Source organism: Micropterus salmoides, unplaced genomic scaffold, assembly GCF_014851395.1.
Source record: "Micropterus salmoides isolate LMB-PRFRI ecotype aquatic unplaced genomic scaffold, ASM1485139v1 Ms_hic_scaffold_1, whole genome shotgun sequence".
Taxonomy (NCBI): domain Eukaryota; kingdom Metazoa; phylum Chordata; class Actinopteri; order Centrarchiformes; family Centrarchidae; genus Micropterus; species Micropterus salmoides.
The window spans coordinates 51996474-52016181 of NW_024040040.1; the positions used below are offsets into that span (position 1 = coordinate 51996474).

The 19708-nt window shown below is 43.2% G+C and overlaps 1 protein-coding gene and 1 pseudogene across 1 annotated transcript; one reads left to right on the forward strand and one right to left on the reverse strand.

Annotated features, from left to right (window-relative positions):
* The window catches only part of LOC119896614, an 858889-nt pseudogene that overhangs the window by 189368 nt on the left and 649813 nt on the right, over positions 1-19708 (reverse strand).
* ezh2 (enhancer of zeste 2 polycomb repressive complex 2 subunit) lies at positions 164-19093 on the forward strand. The gene is made up of 19 exons (XM_038710133.1): positions 164-553; positions 3428-3551; positions 5648-5776; positions 5877-5996; positions 6123-6243; positions 7682-7861; positions 9547-9652; positions 11197-11360; positions 11544-11641; positions 11765-12002; positions 12351-12517; positions 12783-12918; positions 14028-14153; positions 14247-14425; positions 14517-14612; positions 14952-15033; positions 15176-15256; positions 15340-15424; positions 15768-19093. Exons 2-19 carry the CDS (start codon positions 3435-3437, stop codon positions 15826-15828), a joined length of 2286 nt encoding a protein of 761 aa, XP_038566061.1. The 5' UTR covers positions 164-553; positions 3428-3434; the 3' UTR covers positions 15829-19093.

Genomic DNA, 19708 nt, shown 5'->3' on the forward strand with positions numbered 1-19708 from the left:
TGTCCACATGTCCCTGTTGCAGGCCGGCGCTACTCTTAAGTCTCATTGGCTGCCACCGTGATGCAACTCCAACCAATCGCGTGGCACCACACTGGGGAGCCCTAACGTCGGCTTCTGTGATTGGCCCACACGTTTGGCGCCTCTTGAATCTGCTGCAGCAGCCGTGCTAGTGGGCGGTTGGTGCGAGACGGTGAGCCGTTTGAACCGTTGCTCTGCTGAGGCGGAAACATTGAAATTTAACAATTTCTTCTTACAGTCAGGGGTCAAATTAAACGACGTGACTCGCCTTCGTAAACACGGTGTGTTTTATGCTAAAGCTTGACGTAAAGTAGGGAACCGGCAGCTTTTATTCCCCCCCTCTCTTCGACTCTGGTGAAGCCGGTGTCGCGCAAAGTGAATCGCTCCCTCCTACCGAGCTAACTGCTAGCCTTTAGCCGCCGAGCTAACGCTACAGCTAGCCGGCTAATCCCGCAACACAAAGGACGACTTTGCCAGTGTTTGTTACATCGATCCCGGATCACTCCGTTGAATGAGGACTGAGTCTCCTGTGCAGGTGAGAGAAGCTGTCAGTGCTGCTTTTTATTTCAGCGCCCTTTTGTTTGCGATTCAAATGGCCCGGGTCTGTCCTTGATGCTTTGTGGACGCCTCAATCTTTGTTAACTAACAAACTGTTAGCTGTAGCTCGCCGAGGTGTCGTGCCAAATTCTGTTACCCTCGCAGAATTGATTCCCCTCGTAAAGACGCCAACTTCTTCAGCGTGGTTCTTTGGAAGAAACCCTTTCTGACATGGTGTAAACCTTTTTATATACAGTCTATTGTGTATATTAAGGCTTTAATATAACTGGACCACGGTGAAAAGGGCTGTAATGTGGGGGGGAAACACAGTTTGAGGGGGTTACAAACTTGGCACGACATCGGCAAGCTATCGTTAGCTTGAAGCTCGCTTGTTGTGTGTAGCTAGCACGCCCAGAAAGGTGGTTGAAAACTGTTTTTTCCCCCATTTTTCTGGACGTTCTGTCGTTTTACTGGTTGCTTTTAAAGTGTATAGTTAGATGACGAGTGAGAGACTGAGAGCAGTGATCTCTGTGGACGGTATTATTGAACCCAGGGTGATTATTGAACTTATAGAAAGTGATTGACACTTCACACATTCGTGTCAGCGTCGTTACGTGTCACATTTGAGGGCTTGTCCCATGTTGGGTGCTGAGAGAAAACAAAAGCTTTACTCTATTCTCTCTCTCTCTTTGATGTTTGTCTACCTGCCTTATGGGTGCGATATTGGTCCACTTGGCTCTCACTAAAACCTGAAAACACACATGTTGCTGATACATGACCAGGAAGCTTTTGTCTTACCTGTCAAAGTGAAGCCAGACTAAAAGTTCCACAACACCAAAAATGTATTAGTTGATACTGATACCAGTAAAATTCCACAATTTGATACCACCGTAAAAACAAAGCAATAAATCCCATGTTCTTTGAATTATTGAGCTAACAGCTGTGAGAGGATGTCCAGGACAGATGAGAGGTGGTTTGATGTCAATATATTCATAAATGAGCAAGCTGTGTGCTGTGCATAGTTTGCTTTTCTTAACAAACTCCCAGGTGTGAAATGTTTAAGGGTGGTCACTACCTGTGTTGGCAGTGGTATGAAATTGTTTGTTGAAAAACAAAAAGTTAGGCTCATTGGACTCGTGACTGTTTCTAATCGACGAGTGGAAGCGGAGCTGTCACCACACTTGTCGTTATCTTCCACATGTCGGATTGCCGGTGTGAAGTTAGGATGGTGATGGAGCAGTGGATAAGACACGTGCCTTTGGTGTGAGAGACCTGGGTTCAATTCCACTCTTTGACACATCCGCCAGTGTGTCCCTGAGCAAGACACTTAACCCCTAGTTGCTCCAGTGGTGTGCGACCTCTGACAAACATGGCAAATGTAAGTCGTTTTTTGATAAAAGCGTCAGCTGAATGAATAAATGTAATGTACCTAGCAAGAAGAATACCGACACGGTTTCGAAATTTTGGTACCAGAGTACTGGTTCTCGTGTGGTTCCTAAATCGGTATCATTGCCAGCCAACCATACTTAAACTTTCATTTGTGTACTTGGCTGCTTGTAATCTTGACTCATTCTGTGGTTTGAAGATTATCTGTGGCAAAATGTGTCTTACCTCCTACCCTCCACCTCTTCGTCATGTATCCATGACAGCCGTCTGACATGTCTAATTCAGAGTGTGAGATTTCAGTCAGACCAGTCAGGCTGATAGGCAGACTGCCGGGGTGACAAATGCATCTTGCTGCTACATGTGAACAGACGACTGTAAACACATGGATTTCCTGTTAAAACTTCCCCCAGTGAACAGCAGATTTGGCAAAAGGGGGACAGGAAAACCCCGCCACTTGCATTTTAACCATCTTCAGTGTTGACACGTGAACACAGAAGTGAGAGCTGAACAGAAGCTGTTTTTTTTTTTTTTTTACATTGTTGCTGTGAGTCTTTAAGCCGGGCCTCGTTCCAGACATTTGAATCACAGCCCAGATTTTACTTCCCCCTCTGCAATTCAGACAAAAGAACATGGAGATCCTCTACATTACTCTGTACCTGCATGCAGACATGTGTGATTACACACTTCATTAGAAAGCAATCTGTGGTCAGTTGAGACTTCACTTTCCATATCTTTCATATGTTCTACAAAGTCCTCCAATGTATAGAAAACTGTTGATGTCCAGGTTTCAAATATTGCAAGAGTTCAACCAGAATTAATTAATAAAGGAAATGATAAGAAAAGCTCCTGTACACTGTCTTAAAGATTCAGCAAACATTTTACTGAACACACATTTTTGAAAACGACCATTTACAGTTTTTGTTCTGCCAGGATTTCACGATCGCAGCTAGGGCCAGAAATTCAAGAAATCCCTGGGGATTCAGCCTGACTTGAAATTTGTTCCCATCACCGCAACGTTTCTCCACATTTGACCTATTGTTGCTCCAAAGCGTTCTCATACGTCAGCAAACTCACTTCCTTGTTTCGATTGGAAGAACCAGAAGACACGTGTGATACCGAAGTGTCACAGTTGCTTACAAAAATTACAGCGAAGGACCGTGAAGAACAGAATCCAGATCTTTACGAAAGTGGGGGTTGTTTTGCAAAACATGCTGTATTGTAGTGGTGGGAGAAAAAATTCTTGGATGACAGAATGAGACAAATCACTGTCACACAGGCTGCTCCATCCCGGCCACTTATTCCCACATTTTCATCGCAAAAAATGTCCCAAAACATTGAAACTTTCATCGCAATTTATTAGAAAATGCCACAAAATCAGGTATTTTAGGCTGCAACAATCACAAAAAAGGCCCGCAAAGTCCTGGAGGGGCTGATTTGTGAGGTAATTGTTGTTACCTTCTTCCTCTTTCCTTCTGTTTGGCTGCAGGTTGATCATGGTGCTGACGGGGAAGCGCTCGGAGAAAGGTCCTGCCTGCTGGAAGAGGAGGGTGAAGTCTGAGTACATGAGGCTTCGGCAGCTGAAGCGCTTCAGACGGGCCGACGAGGTCAAGGTTTGTCCACACGCATTCGTTGAAGTCAGCCAAAGACTAACACTAATCTACAGCTTTCAGCAATATTAGATTTATACAAACAAAAATAGAAGTTGTCACTGGTAAATGCGGCTAGCCGTTGTATTAAACTTGACTACGTCCTAAACGGTCCTGCGTCTGTCAGACGGTCTGAAGGGACTCTACAACATCATCAGAGGAATAACATAATGCACAGCAGAGTATAGGGCAGGTAGACATTTTAATAAATGTTAGGAATTTTCATTAAATGATGACGGTCTTGTAATATTGTGATACATGTGATCCATATTTAAGTCAGAACACAAAAATGTGATAGAGATTCTGAACGAGTAGAAAGTTTTGAACCTGAGCAGAAAACCTGCTGAAACACCGGAGCTATTAAAGTCCGGGAGTTTATAACTAAAATAAAGTCAATTAATTTATCAGTTCCAACATAAACTGGTGCAAAAATTTACCAGAATGCAGGAAATTAAGTATTTAATGATCAAAATTTTGTCTCGTCATTCTCCTAGTAATACGTTTTTGGATGCTATGGTCTATCGCGTAATCTGTGCAGATTAGTTTCTCTGTCTTAATTCACAAAGACGTGTTTGCCTTTGAGAATACAGGAGGCTGTTGGTTAGCTTGTCAACTAGCTGCGTGATGACGCTGACCCATGCTTCTCTTATAACCTCAGCATAGGCTTTGATTAACTTGTCGAAACTGTAAGGAAGCTCTTGCAGCTCTTCACTGTTTCCATGTGTGAAACATTTCTACCAACATGTCCAAATGACATGCATGAGCATGTGCTGCATCGGCAGATTTTCATTTTCTGAACATTTAAAGGAGGATTTACATTTAGACCGGCTCCTAAACTTGTGTCAAACCAAGCTATGCTACGCTACAAAACGTGACAGTCACCAATGTGGAGACTTGACTTTGTAAAAATCCACACACAGTTCTCTTATGAGATGTCTTTCATCATGAAAAGTAGCAACAGGAAACATCAAGTTTGCGTGCCAACATTGCTCGCACTCTCACTTCCTCTTTACGTCAACAGCGTTTTGTCCCTGTGATGTTTTGTTCACATGTTTTTAACTCTCCTGTTTCCCGGTTAGATCGGCCAGGGTAGAACATAAGATGGTGTTAAATTGTCCAGATGGAGCAGAGGTGGGAATCGACAATCTGTCTGGCAGCTGGAGCTCGTGAAAACCTACTTCTACACATCAGTAAAATCACATCATAGGTTAACGCGGCAGTAAAGAAATGTTTTTGCTTACATGGTGCATCAGTTTTTCAGTTTTTTTACAGTGGTTGTTGGCGTGAACAATCAAACATGAGCATCCTGTCACATGATGGCTGATACCTTTCACAGGATTTCCCTCAGGATTTTGTGAGACTTTAGCGGGTGGACATGACATTAAAATGCATTAATCTGGTGCACTTTGAGAGCAAAATTAAGAGGTTAGAGATCTATGAAGAACTTTGCTCTCTTGTAAACAATCTGATCATAAACAATGTATAGATATAAATGGTGATGAAACACCAAATAGGTTAAATTTATTTAATGTTTTTCCAGCAACCCAAAATCAAGTAATTTCCTAATAATTTGTTATTTTTTTTTAATGTACACATGGAACATGTTTTATACTTTCTGTGAATATAATCCAATTAATCTTATTTCCATACGTTGTGTTAATGCCTTATTATGAAAACTGGACATGGTACATGCGCAAAGTTCACCGATGCAGTTTGATAAATTAAGTTGTATGTGGTTCTCGTCTCGCGTTCAGTGAGGACTTCATAACCTCTCAACACTTTATTTACGTCATGTTTTTTCCTACCTCACGGTTTTTTTTTTAAAGTGAGAAAATAAACTCGCTAACCTGCTTGTTAGCTCGCTCTGCTGCTTCATTTACCATAAAGGCTCGAATATGTGTGCACGCCAGATTTGACAAGTGACGGTGGAAACGCTCAAAGCTGTTTAAACCCTTTAACGTTACCGTACTTGCCTCAAAAAATTAGTCTCACTAGTTAACAGGAAATACTGCTCCCTTGTCTTTTGTACTTAAAAAAAAAGTTTCTTTCAACTCTTCCAGAGCATGTTCAACACCAACCGCCAGAAAATCATGGAGCGAACTGACATTTTGAACCAGGAGTGGAAGACCAGGCGGATCCAGCCAGTTCACATCATGACGTCTGTCGGCTCGTTGAGAGGCACCCGGGAGGTCAGCGGACTAACCCTGTTCTCAGAACGCTGACATGTAGCAACTGTGAAGGTGTAGAGAACGTGTTGTGACTGTACCTTCTCTCTGCTGTCCCGCGCAGTGCACGGTGGACAGCGGGTTCTCAGAGTTCCCCCGGCAGGTCATCCCCCTGAAGACGCTCAACGCCGTGGCCTCCGTCCCGGTCATGTACTCGTGGTCCCCGCTGCAGCAGAACTTCATGGTGTGTATGAGCATTTAACAGCTGCATGTAGTGTCAGATGTACCGTATGGTATTTTTGTGCTTAGTTGTAGAAGTGAAACAACTGCGTCAGTGCTTAACCACAGCTCTCTGTGTGTTTTGCATCAGGTGGAGGATGAGACGGTGCTTCATAACATCCCCTACATGGGAGACGAGATCCTGGACCAGGATGGTACTTTCATAGAGGAGCTCATCAAGAACTATGACGGCAAAGTCCACGGAGACAGAGGTGAGGCTCGGTGGTGAGAAGAGCCTGTTGCTGTACTAAATATTATAATGACTTCTCCTGGTGGTAATTGTGTTGAGGGTTACCTCTGCAGTTAACAGGGGGTACGTGGAAAAACTGTAAAGATCAGCTAATTTGGGAAAATAGAATTTATTATTTGACAATATATATCCACATATTTGTTTAGGAGAAAAAACAGCGCTCAAGTAAGATTACAAATGTGTGTGATGACCTTTTAAAGTTATTTTAACAATAACTTACCGACTGTGGTTCGTCTGAACAAGACAGGCCAACCTTGTTTGGTTTTCCACCAACCTGTGTCCGTCGATTAGGACTAGTCAGGAAAAAAACAACCAAAAGCTAAAAGTAAAGATACTGTCAATGGCTGAAATTAGTGGAGTGACGGTTTGTACAGACTACAGTGGTGACTGATGACATCAGAGCTAACGTAGTGACTTTTTAAATAAATCTAACCCTCATCTTTATTTCTTTCTTTTTTTTTACGAACTAAAAAAGGATCCAATCCATGACTCAAACCCACCAAATGATCCAAACTGGGAGTTTTGGATGTGTTGCACCCCAATTTAAAACAACCAGTTTCCAAATGGCAGTAGTACAAATGCAAACTTACTCAAATACACTTGAACAATACCATAAATCCATCCCATCCATCAAAGTGGTGGACTGAAACGGTCTTTAAACCCATCTCAGTGTTTCCCATACGTTCATTTATTTGTGGCGCCCGCAGCACATCTTCTTTGCTTGTCCCTCTCTCTTTCTCACTCACCCATCCCCCCTCCTCTCTCTCTCGCTCTCCCTCTTGAACACCGCTGCACAAATCTGTGTCCAACACAACGCTGTCAAAGTCGGAGACCCTGCTTAAAAAAAGTTATTAACAAGGAGCCTCGCTAATAAGGAGAGGTACGTTTTTGAGGCTAGCACGCTGTATATAGGTGGTAGTCAATATCGACTGCATGCCCCCCCGCCCCCCCACGACCACGGTTACACTGTCATTCTGTGGGAAACACTGCATCTTACAAGGCTGTGGGGACACGCTGGACAAAAAAAGCCTGGGAACCATTGGTTTAAGGAAGAAAATTGTTTTTCTGTGCTTCAGGCATCCTGCATCAATATCTAAGCGTGGATTCAGACTGAAAATAGCACCATGTTAAAAATATGTGAGTTTTCCATCAGGACTTGAGGGCTGGTGAGAAGATGTTTAGGAAGTCCAGCTTGAGTAATGGATTCATGATTCAACAGTTTATAAAAATGGACGTTACAAGCCTGAAAGTTCTCACACAAACATTTCAGTGATTGTTTTATCCTCCCTCTGGACAACAGTTAGGTAAAAAATAAATAATGTTCTTTTCACTGTGAGATCCGCTGCTACACAGACGATGTAAGAGGGAAACACATTCGATGCGTCTCTTGTGTTCCACAGAGTGCGGCTTCATCAACGATGAGATATTCGTGGAGTTGGTCGGCGCTCTGACACAGTACAGCGACAACGAGGACGAGGAGGAGGAGGAAGAACAGGACTTCAAGGTAGACAAGGTGGAGTTGTGTGACAGCAAGGAGCACCCAGAGGACCCCTGCAAGGACGGGCTCATTAACAACGAGAGTAAGTCCGTGACGAGACATCAGCGATCACACATTCATGCATGCACCCGTCTTGTTTGACGTGTTACTCTGTTTTGATTGTGAAAACACAGACAGACTCCAGCTAACCAGTTCAGCTGCAGAGCCGAGGTTTTCTGCTGCTTTAGTTCTTCTCTAGATGTCTGTAACGCTGCAGTCTTTTGATTCAGTGCTAGCATGTGCAAATTTATGTCCAAGTGATTAACAAAAATGAAAGCTGCAAACACTCAGTTTATTAAAGGATAAAACATCCTGTCTCAACAACAACCGGCTCGTTGCACTGACTCCTGAACTCCTGAGCAATAAAGATTTAGTTAAGTTGTCTGACAGAGGTGACAGAAAGCGTAGACATTAAACTGAGTGTTTAATTTTCTTGTAGATCCTGTTGCTGTCGCAGCGTGGAAACATGCTGAAGTTACAGGTCACGTTTATTACTCAGCAGCAAGTGGGACGGGATGTGAAGGATATTTTTGGCAATAGTCAGAACGACCTGCGCCTCCTACAAGCCTCTTCTCTGATGTCATCCTAGACAGATGACTGAAATGTGCAGAGAGACAACTGAATATGGGCTCCAGACTAACTTTCTGCACTGGTGCACCGCCACTAAATTTAAGTGCACCCAAATATTTCACCGCACATTTAGCTGCATTACAGCATTTTGTAACCTTCCATCATTTCCCAGACACAGTGATAGTTCTGTAAATGGTTGTAAACAGAAGAGCTCTGTGCTTTGAAGCCAGTTTTACTAGAGGTCAGACAAACGGCTGTAAAACAGTGGATCCTTTCGTTTGAGTGTCACAACCCTCGCAATATGACAAACCAGAATTTTTATCTATGGAATAGATAAAAAGCTGATCAATTTTACCGTCCTTCGAGTGAGCTGAGGGCTAACGCAGGAATAAGCCTGCTCACTGGCGGCAGTCAAATCAGTGGAATATAGAAATCCCACCGCAAACTAGCGTTTTGGCTGAGTAACTGCAGAGCGACACAAACACCAGTGCACAAGTATAACGCATAGGTATCAGTGTTGAGCTCTGCCAGCGCCCCTCTCTGCACACATACACACCAACACACAGATAGAGACGCCGACAAAACGTTGTCCTGTGAAATGTTGGGTGCACCAGTGCGACCAAGAAGTTTTTCTTGTCTGGAGCCCTGTGAATAAAGGCATAACATCATTATTTATTCTTTGCCTGCTTCGATAGAGCTTGTGCTCAACACAAGGGATTTTAGATGTTGTGTCCGGTTATCTGATGAGAAAGTCTGTCAACACACATCTGATTTTGACAGATCACTTCCTCTTTAACTACCTCAGCTGTGTTTGGCCCAGCACCAGCGGAGATGGTGCGTCAGAAAGCAAAGTTCAGCCCTAATCTCAGAACTGTCACCTTTCTTATCCCGCTGGAGTTTCCCGTTTTATTTAAATAATCCCCACAGCGTGGCCTGATGAAGACACGATAATTAAACTTTCAAGGTTTACACCACTGCTTTAATTGTGAGGAAATCCAAGAGGTTAAAAATATTTTCTTCATGACTGAACAACATTTCCAAGCTTTAAAGTCTTCATAATAAACCTCTGTTAAAAACTTGGGTAAGTGACCCCGGACAGTTGTTTAGGGGAAAGTGAGTGTTGTGCCCTGATGGAAAGCGTGTATGTGTCGTCTCCAGGCCAAACCAGCAATGACAGCACCAAGAAGTTTCCCTCTGACAAGATTTTTGAAGCCATCTCCTCCATGTTCCCTGACAAAGGCTCCACTGAGGAGCTCAAAGAGAAGTTAGTGCGTTTGTTTGTATGTGTGTGTGATAGTGTTGTGGCAATAACGGAGGGACGAGAACAATAATACTCTTTTCTCAGTACATATTTAATGTGTGTTTGCACTGTTGTCCATTTGCATGTCATTTCAATTAATGTTAAAAGTTCAAAATATACTTTTTAAAATGTGTTTTTTAACTTTTATTAACGTTTATTGTTGTAAAGTGTCCTTCCTCGATCAAACTATCTAATAACCAACATTTTAGGAATCCTTGTATATCTATTTCAGAAATATAAATATTGCAGCATTGGTCAGAATATAATGAGCAGCTGTCTACACAACACTCACTACAAAACATTCAGTGCAAATATACAAGCATTTATGTGAGAAAAGCCACAAGTGCAAAAATCAATCATAGTGCATCAATCTATTTCTTATATTTCACCCAGTCCTACTTTTTATCTTTATACCGTAGCAGAATATTTAGATATTGAAGCGTCTCTGTTGTTGTGACAGAACTATCACAACGTGTGTGTGAGGATGAGGAGTTAGATGTGTGTGTGTGTGTGTGCTCCAATGCACAGACCAGGGTTTCTACACAGCTGTGACGTTTCATCATTCAGATCAGTCCTACTAATTTGTATGAAATAGATAAAACTGATTTAATTTAATAGAGGAAATTTACATTGACAGGGTCTTTGTTAAAGAATAACTTTGGTTTTGTGTCTGTGTGATTAACTAGGATGAGATTTTTTGAAATTGGTCCACTATTGAGCGGGAGCCGTCAGCAGCAGTGAAACAAGGCTGCAACGTAATCCTTTCGTGCAATTGCACCTCGTCAAAGTACATCCAAGTGCTTGAAGCCACCAGACTGCATTTTCCCTCTTTGGCGTACAGCTACCTCGATCGGTTAGTTGTTGTGTGACTTTAGTGTGTTTTAAAACACAGTCGCACAATAACACAAACAAACTAACCGACCAAGGCGGCGATAGACCAACGACTCCTGAGTTCAGCGAGGTAAATTGACAGTTTTCATCAAGAGGAGTCTGGTGGCTTCGACGAGAGCGATGCAGCGAGTGTTTCTGGTTTAACAAAAGGTCTTTCTCTGTAGGGATCCTTTTCATTATGTTGTCAGACTCCAGTAATAACAATCTGAGCCTGTCAAAAACAAGCACTTTAGCGGACGCACATTGATGAGGTGCAATTACAAGCAAGGATTACTTCGCAGCCCTGTTTCGCTGCTGCCGGCTGCAGCACGCTCGTTAAAGACTGGACAGATTTCATAAAATGGCCGGTGTTTCTTCCTTTACACTGAAGCTAGGGTCTTCACTCCATTTCATAAATAAAATTTCCTTTCTTCACCAGAAGATTCATATTTATTTACACGAGTCTTTACATCTTGGCCCCATGAATTAAATATGTTCATGTACAAAAGAGCACAGTTTTTTTTATTAATTATTAAGAGTGATTCAGTAGAAACCCTGGTGTGTGCATGTGTGTCTCAGTAAGTCTTCTTTCAGTCCCGGCTGTAAGCTGCTTTGATGTCTTTGTGTGTGTCTGTCAGGTACAAGGAGTTGACTGAGCAGCAGCTGCCCGGCGCGCTGCCCCCTGAATGCACGCCGAACATCGACGGTCCAAACGCTCGGTCCGTGCAGCGAGAACAGAGCCTGCACTCCTTCCACACTCTGTTCTGCAGACGCTGCTTCAAATACGACTGCTTCCTCCACCGTTAGTACAAACACGCATGAAAACGTTTCCAAAGTAAAGACTCAGCTACTCAGTTACTGTGGTCACAACATCGTCGGCTAGTATTTGTTAAATGTTTTGTAAAGTTGAGTAAATACCTAAAAGTCACCTGGTGGCCTTTGAGTCCACATGAGACTCACACCATCGTGTGTCCTCCTCCTTTAGCTTTCCATGCAACTCCAAACACCTACAAGCGCAAGAACCTGGAGAACCTGGTGGACAGCAAACCCTGCGGCATCGACTGCTACATGTACCTGGTGCAGGTGAGTCGGCTAATAGTCACAATAAGCGGTCAGACGTCTGAAACGAGTAGTATAATATTTTGACTTGCTGGATTAGCTGCAGGTTATCTAAAGTACTACCGCTGTCATGCTGTGATCACTCAGGATGGGATGGTGGCTGAGTTCCCTGCAGGCGTGGTTGCAGAACGGGCCAAGACGCCCTCCAAACGCACCGTGGGCCGGCGCCGCGGACGACTGCCGAACGGCAACAGCCGACCCAGCACTCCCACCGTTTCCTCGGAAACCAAAGACACGGACAGCGACCACGAGGGCAGCAAAGACGACGAGCGAGACAACGACAAAGACGACGAGGACAAGAAGGACGAGACCACCAGCAGCTCAGGTACAAGCTCCATTTATTAAACAGGCTCGCTCTTTTCAAATGAGCTGGGAGACGACAACAAAGTCTGACTTTCTCGTCCTGACACTGATACAGCAGAGCGTCTTCCTTTTATGAAATGAAGCAGTGAACAGTTTGTGTTCCATCAATCGCTGATGGTCAGCCCTGCTGGGTTAAATGCAGAGAGCGAGTTCACTACGTGTGTGTCGCAGTAAAAGTACCTTTAAACCGCGTCCTGAAAGTCCCTGAACCTACCCTCATAGCAGGAAATACTGTACAGGAGCTACATTCAGTCAAAACGCTGGTTTGGTTCTGAGTTCCCTCCCTAAGTGATTAATTATGTGTGTACAGAGGGGAACTCCCGGTGTCAGACTCCTGTGAAGATGAAGCTGACAGGTGAGGCTGAAGCGGTGGACTGGAGCGGGGCCGAAGCCTCTCTGTTCAGGGTCCTCATCGGGACGTACTACGACAACTTCTGCGCCATCGCACGGCTGATAGGCACCAAGACCTGCAGACAGGTCAGTGACATTTCTTTGATTCTTACTTATTAGCAGCTTATTGTCCTTTTTTCATTTTCTTAGACTTTTAGTTGACAGAATCATATAACCAGATTATACATGTTGGAAGTGAAGATGCATGAGTTTTAGAGAGTCGCCTGCTAAACTGACATCTGTAGAAGACTTCTCATAAAACAAAAACCTGCTGCACTGCTGTCTCGTGTTTTCAGTAACATGTAACAGCTAACAGACGGTCTGAGGTGTTGTCTTGGCTGTGGTCCTGCAGGTTTACGAGTTCAGGGTGAAGGAGTCGAGCATCATCGCTCGGGCCCCGGCTGAAGACGAGGACACGCCGCCTAGAAAGAAGAAGAGGAAGCACAGACTGTGGGCCACTCACTGCAGGAAGATCCAGCTGAAGAAAGGTCAGAGGTCACATCAGCACCATCTTCCCTCTAAAGCAAACCTGGAAGAGTTTATTAATGTCGGCCATATTTGGCAAATTTAGAAGCCAAACAGGTTCTTGATTCCCGGTGGAAGAAACGTGATGCTCGTCACATATCAGAGAGGAAACATTACTAAACACACTTTAATTTATATACAGGGAACCCGCAGGGCCTTACAAGTACAAAGTCTTAAATTTCATTACCAAAGTCTTACATTTTTTCTTGTCCTTTCATAGGATTAAATTAATGCCGTCTCGTCATAAATGAATACACTGTGTGTGTGTGTGTGTGTGTGAGAGAGAGAGACTTCATAATTTAATACGTTCTGAACTGCGACGTGTTCGCGCTGCACGAGCTCTGGCATCCAGCTCCGTGCGAATAAGTTAGAAAAGAAAATGTTAGCTCGACGACTCAGAATGGGCAAGTGTCTGAAATTCAGAAAGCCAGAGATAAAAACAAGTTTGCGGTTGAGGCTGAGGGAAGTGGCGCTGAGGTTTGCACAACAAGCTACAGAGACAGGTGTGTGTGTGAGACGAGGACCGTGTCTGTGTGTTATGTGAATGGAAACATCAAACTAACGCACATTAAATCACCAGATGAACCGATCACAGCAAGACACGTCCTTGATTCATTTTCTCTTATCAAAGTACAAACACAACAAACTATAGTGTGTTAAATATGAATGTATTATAATAAAATATTTTATTAAATTCATGTAACTTTGTAAATAATTGTATCTCGGGTTTAAAATTAATACAGAACTTTTATTAAACGGCAGTGAAGTTGGTATTAAATTTCATCCTAGGTGGTATTAAAAAGATCTTAAAGTCTTAAATTTAACTTTGAGAATCCTGGATATAAAATTTAAAATATCCAGTTACATCAGATTCAGTCTTAATCTGAGCTGAATCAGATTGAATTAACTTTGAATCCCAGTATGAAAAATGCAAAGTTTGACCTGTTGGTGGCGCTGTATGAAACGCCAGACAAAGTCGATATTATCCGCAGAGAAATTAACTGAAGAAACTCTGTTAAATGCTGATTTGATGTGAAAACTTCCAGGTTGACTCTTGCATCTCTCCTGACAGATGGCTCGTCCAATCACGTGTATAACTACCAGCCGTGTGACCACCCGCGGCAGCCCTGCGACTCCTCGTGTCCCTGCGTCACCGCTCAAAACTTCTGCGAGAAGTTTTGCCAGTGCAGCTCCGAGTGTAAGAACGCAAACACACTCCCGACTGATTCTGCAGCAGTGAAGCTGAGATGAAATGAACTGTGATTTCTTTCCACCTGCTGTGTGCTCGCAGGTCAGAACCGTTTCCCAGGTTGTCGCTGCAAAGCGCAGTGTAACACCAAGCAGTGTCCCTGCTACCTGGCAGTGAGGGAGTGTGACCCCGACCTCTGCCTGACCTGCGGCGCTGCAGACCACTGGGACAGCAAGAACGTGTCCTGCAAGAACTGCTCCATTCAGAGAGGCGCCAAGAAGGTAGCGCAGCCTTTAGTGACGGGATTTTACAAACGGCGACACTTTAAAAGAGAGTTTTCTGATAAACCCTGTTTTCCTCTCCGTCACTCAGCACCTGCTGCTCGCCCCCTCAGACGTGGCAGGTTGGGGCATCTTCATCAAAGAGCCGGTCCAGAAAAACGAGTTCATCTCAGAGTACTGTGGAGAGGTAGGACTTCGCTGTCTGAGAGGCTTTCTTAAAGCTCTGAGTTCAGGAACGGGTTCACGTGCTGTTGGGACAACCAGACATCTGGTTCGTGGTCGATCACTAGTGCAGATGCATAGAAATGCTCAAATTTAGATTCTAGTTTTCTTTAAAATATAGAAAAACATTTGAGTGAAAGAAAGAAGAAGGATGGAACTTGTTTACCTTGTGGCTTAAACTAAATAAACCCACAGTTTGACCCAAAGAGGGTAAAAGCTGAAAGAGTTTAATCTGGTCTTTTAATAACTTTTGATTAAATTATTATGTGTTAAAATTTGTGTAACTGTTTTTTCATCTTTGCAGATAATCTCTCAGGATGAAGCCGACCGCAGAGGGAAGGTCTACGACAAATACATGTGCAGCTTCCTCTTCAACCTCAACAACGGTACCGCACACAGATCCAGAGTCTCTGCAGATCAGCTTCTGCACGAGAGCAACATTTACATGAACTTTTCTCTGGTCTGGGTTTCTTTGAAGTGCGGCGTCGGGATGCCACAAACAAGTAAAGTGTTTTCTTTTCTCTACAGACTTTGTTGTTGACGCCACCAGGAAAGGCAACAAGATCCGCTTTGCCAACCATTCTGTCAACCCTAACTGCTATGCAAAAGGTAAGAAGACGACGACGAGCTGCAGCTGGATGAGACGCGTGGACCTTAATGTCACGTGATGCTGACTCCTCTGTTCTCTGCAGTGATGATGGTGAACGGGGATCACAGGATAGGAATCTTTGCTAAGAGAGCCATCCAGACCGGGGAGGAACTCTTCTTCGACTACAGGTCGGTAACGCCTGGAGTTTGATCTGCAACTTTACAGATGTTGCTTCATTTCCACCGACTCCCAAAATATTTACACACAGCCGGACTTTGAGCTGCCTTTTTATTAGTTATCTAAAAAAAGTAAATTACAGTATTTCAAGCTCAGATTTAGTTTTTTCAAAAACACTAGGGCCGAACAATTTGGGGGTGGGGGGGGGAATCTGACGCCGGACAAAACGGCAGCACAGCCGCTGCCTGTGGCGGTTCGGCTGGTGTCATTAAAACGTTTTCCTCTAGTTTTGTTTGTTGTTGTAAAATGCAGATTTAATACTGAACTGATCACTGGACTGTTTGTGTGCGGCAGGTACAGCCAGGCTGACGCTCTGAAGTACGTCGGGATCGAGCGTGAGATGGAGATCGCCTGACTCAGACTTCTACCTCCCCGTGGATCAGCGACACAAAGGCCTTACACTCAAACACAAACACACCTTCACTTCAGGAAACCAGACGACTTGTCAAAAAGCTAGAGCGCTTCAGGATAACTGGGAATATTTGAAGCAGAATTTTTGTTGCCGTTTTTTTTTTTTCTGCCACCTCGGTCTTTTTTTTTCTTCTTTTTTTTTTTTAAAGAAACTTTTCATATCTTCAGATTTTTTTCTTTGTGTCGTTTTTTTTCTTCTGTCGATAAAACCTCCTAATCTGTGGGGGCGGGAGTCTCAGATTCCTGAATCTTCCGTCAGCTGAAGGTGCAGCCCTCCTGCAAACTGACACTCGTGTTGTTTTTAAAAAGTATCTAAACGTTCTGCGGCGAGAGGAGACGAACCCGCGACTGTTATTTTTAAAAACTGGCTTTTCAATTTAACCTTCAGGGACCAAAAATCCTCCAGCAGCCGCCTGGACTCTGTTTGTGCCGTGTGCCACATGTTGTGTTTTTATACAGCGAGAACTGAACCGGCGACTGTAGAACAGGAGGCCGTTCACAAAGCAGCGTCGCACCAGAACACGTGTGCGCTCTGTTAGTGAACTACAGTATAGCTGAATATTATTGGCTCGGGTCGGACAAAACTACACGTTTGCAAAAAAAATAATTGATTAGTTGTCAGTTAATAAATTAATCTGCAAATATTTTGATAATCAAAGAAGAGATGAAAAATTCTGATTCCAGCTTCTTAAATCTGAATATTTTCTCTGACAGTAAACTGAATATTTTTAGGTGTTGGATAAAACAAGACTATTTTTCATCATTTTAAAGACCAAATAGCTAATCGATTAATTTAGAAACACGTTGACAATGAAAACTATCGTTAGTTGCAGCCTTATTTTGGAGACGGTCTTTTTGGACATTTTGTAGATGAGAACATTTTATTAATGGAGAAAAACTGCCAATGAAATAATTCAGTTTCAAACCTGGATTAAGTTATTGAACAACAGTTTGACGTGTGTTCGAGAGAACAAACAGAATATTTATTAATGAAATCCAAACGTCGGCTTTATGAGTCCTGAAACGGTTCATATTCTTAATTGTTTTGTTGTTTTTTTTATCTAGAACGTGTCAGAATGGTGAAAAGGGTTCATCGTGAATTCACCAGAGTCACGTTTTATCTGATCCAACAGTCCAAAACCTCAAAGATATTCAGAAAAGCAGGAATTCCTGAAGAAGCCGCACTCAGAGAATCTTTTGACATATTGTGCTCGTTAAATTATTACTTTTCTAAGTAATTTATCAAAGCTGTTGCTGATAAATTTTCTATCTGACAACTTTAATCTTCTGTCGAAGTTGTTCCAGAAAACTTTTTGTTCAGACGAGACGTGACGGAGAGATTTCTTTAATTGACTTCAAAATATTTCATTGGCTAAAAAAAACAACAAAGAGCGAATTCCACTCAGGCTGCAACTTTTATGGGACCTCGTGATGCCTTCAGGGCCCACAGAAAAATCCGGTTTTATTATTATTATTATTAAGTTACGAGGTGATACCGAGAGAGCTGGATGTTGTTGTTGTTTTCTGGCGCTCGACTCTGCTTTGTGACGCCTCTGCTTCAGGTGCTTAACGTGAGAACACAGAACCAGCACTCGTTCACCACGACAGGAAACTCAAACTTCCTGTTGTGAACACGCTTTTTTTTTTTACCAAACTCGACCACAACCACACCGATTGAAGGTTTATTCACGTTCCCCTCGCTGCGCTCCACTCGGACCGACCCGCTATTTAAAGTCGTCCTCGTTAAAGTGCTGATCTGGAATCAGCTGGTGCAGAGTCCCACAGAGACTTGCAGGCTCGCAGGTCACTAAATGGTATCTAACCTAAGTTCTGCTCAAGCTGCGACTATTTCATTATGTATTAATTCATTATTTTGACGTCTTCAAAGATTCACTTTACTTGGATTATATAAAAAGTGTCAGTTGTGACTTGGGGAGAAAATAATCTCAGACGATTAACTGACTGACTGTTAAATGGACGTCCTGCCAGCTGCTGGAGCGTCGTGTAGAGACGAGTGGAGCGCAGTGAGCGCGTCATCAGAAACTCGGACATGTTGAATAGTCCTGAAGTGAGTCTGTAGATGTTGTCGCCCCCCCCCCCCCCCCCCCGCGGTGTCCCCCTCTCTGCTGTGCCTTCTGAATCCGTAACCGAACACACACCGGTCTGCAGCGTCTGCATGATGAAGACGTTTTAAACCCCCCCTCCTCCTCCTCCTCTCATCTGTCTGGTGCTTCGAGGACCTGTGCTGCCTCCTCCACGTGATGTCCAATCAGTGTAATATAATCTTAATACTTGTCCTCTTGTTAAATAAGCCGTAGATTAATGTACCAACAATCACACTTTCACTCTCCTCTGGTGCTCCGAAACAAACCACGGACTCTCGGCGGCTGGCCGACTTGAAGCAATACCAGCTCAGTGACTTTAGCTCCCTGCCGAGGTTAAATGTTTGATCTCCACTTTCTTATTCCCGCCTGTAATTTATTCCACGCTTCACAGAGACAGACGGAGAGGACGTCTCATGCTGCTGTGATGTCTGTAGTTCAGGGGCTCTGAAACCTGGTGCTTCTCTCGCGTGGTTCCTACACATCGTCCTCCTGAACCGATCTCAGATTTTAGAGACATTTATGTGCATTAAAAAAAAAAAAAAAGTTCTAACCACAAACTGGGACCCTAAAGTGTGAATATATCCAACAGAAATGTGTAGGAACACTTGTTTTTGTTTTTATAAAAACCTTTTACTGCTGATTTAAATGAGCCTTTACCATGTTCCTCCACCATGTTCCTCCTCAGCTGCATTTAAAGAACACGTGAAAACAGGTTTTCATCCCACAGCAGTTGTTTTCGTTCATGAACCTGCTGTGAAATCAACTCTGGAGTTTCTCTCACTGATGATGAAGAGGTTGTGTGTTTTATCTGTGATTGGAGAGCCGGGTCACATAAAGAGACCTTTGAAGCATCAAAATGTTTCCTAAAGTGTTTCAGTTAATGAGGGGAAAAAAGCGTCCAAGCAGGATCGAATCTGATTCTTTAATACTGTAAAAACAAACCCGTTGCCCGGCTCTCCTGCAGGTTGTTTGTCGTTTCACTCTTCTTCTTTTCAAACCAGGACCACTTCTTTCTATTTCCTCCGATGACCCAGGTGCTGACTTTGTAATGTTTACAGGGATTTTGTTGTTCAAAGTGATGCAGATTAAAATATTATACATGTTTGTTGTTTTTATTCTGTTTTAATTCAAACTGTGAGGTGAGTTAAAGCTGCTCCTGAAGCTGGGAAGTTATTCTTTTAATACCAGATCATTGTTCCTTTGTGTTTGCGTCTGTGTCTGAAATCACTCACCCACACCATTTTATTGTGCCGTCAGTGTCCCAGAATGCATTCTGACTAGTAGTGTACAACTGATGGAAAACAAATCAGGCACGTTTTAGTTTAGAACTCCAGATATGTAGTCGTGAATCAACCAGACTTAAAACTTAAACTCCTCTGACACTGGTGATCAATCGATCACATATCATTTTTGATTTTAGCCGAACACGTAGATGCAGTTCAGCTCGAGTGTAACCTCCGTCTCAAGATACAGGAAGTCTTTTCCTTTGTCAGTTTGTATTTTGAGGCTGATGAACATTAAAAATATTATAGCAGCATTTATAAAATTACTGGGAAGAGGGAAAAATCTGATCCAGTAACTAAACCAAGGTGAAAGGACTGCTGCTCTCCTACCCTCCAAAATAAAACTCTGGCCACACTTCCTGTCAATCAACACCCAGTGAAGACGAGAGAGAAACTGAAGCACGACTTTATGCAGCAATCTGTTAAAAGAAAAAAA

Coding starts and splice junctions, on each gene's coding strand:
- ezh2 (XM_038710133.1), top strand. CDS start 3,435: ATGGTGCTGACGGGGAAGCGCTCGGAGAAAGGTCCTGCCTGCTGGAAG. Junction 7,862..9,546: donor CGGGCTCATTAACAACGAGA/GTAAGTCCGTGA, acceptor TGTCGTCTCCAG/GCCAAACCAGCAATGACAGC. Junction 11,361..11,543: donor ATACGACTGCTTCCTCCACC/GTTAGTACAAAC, acceptor CTCCTCCTTTAG/CTTTCCATGCAACTCCAAAC.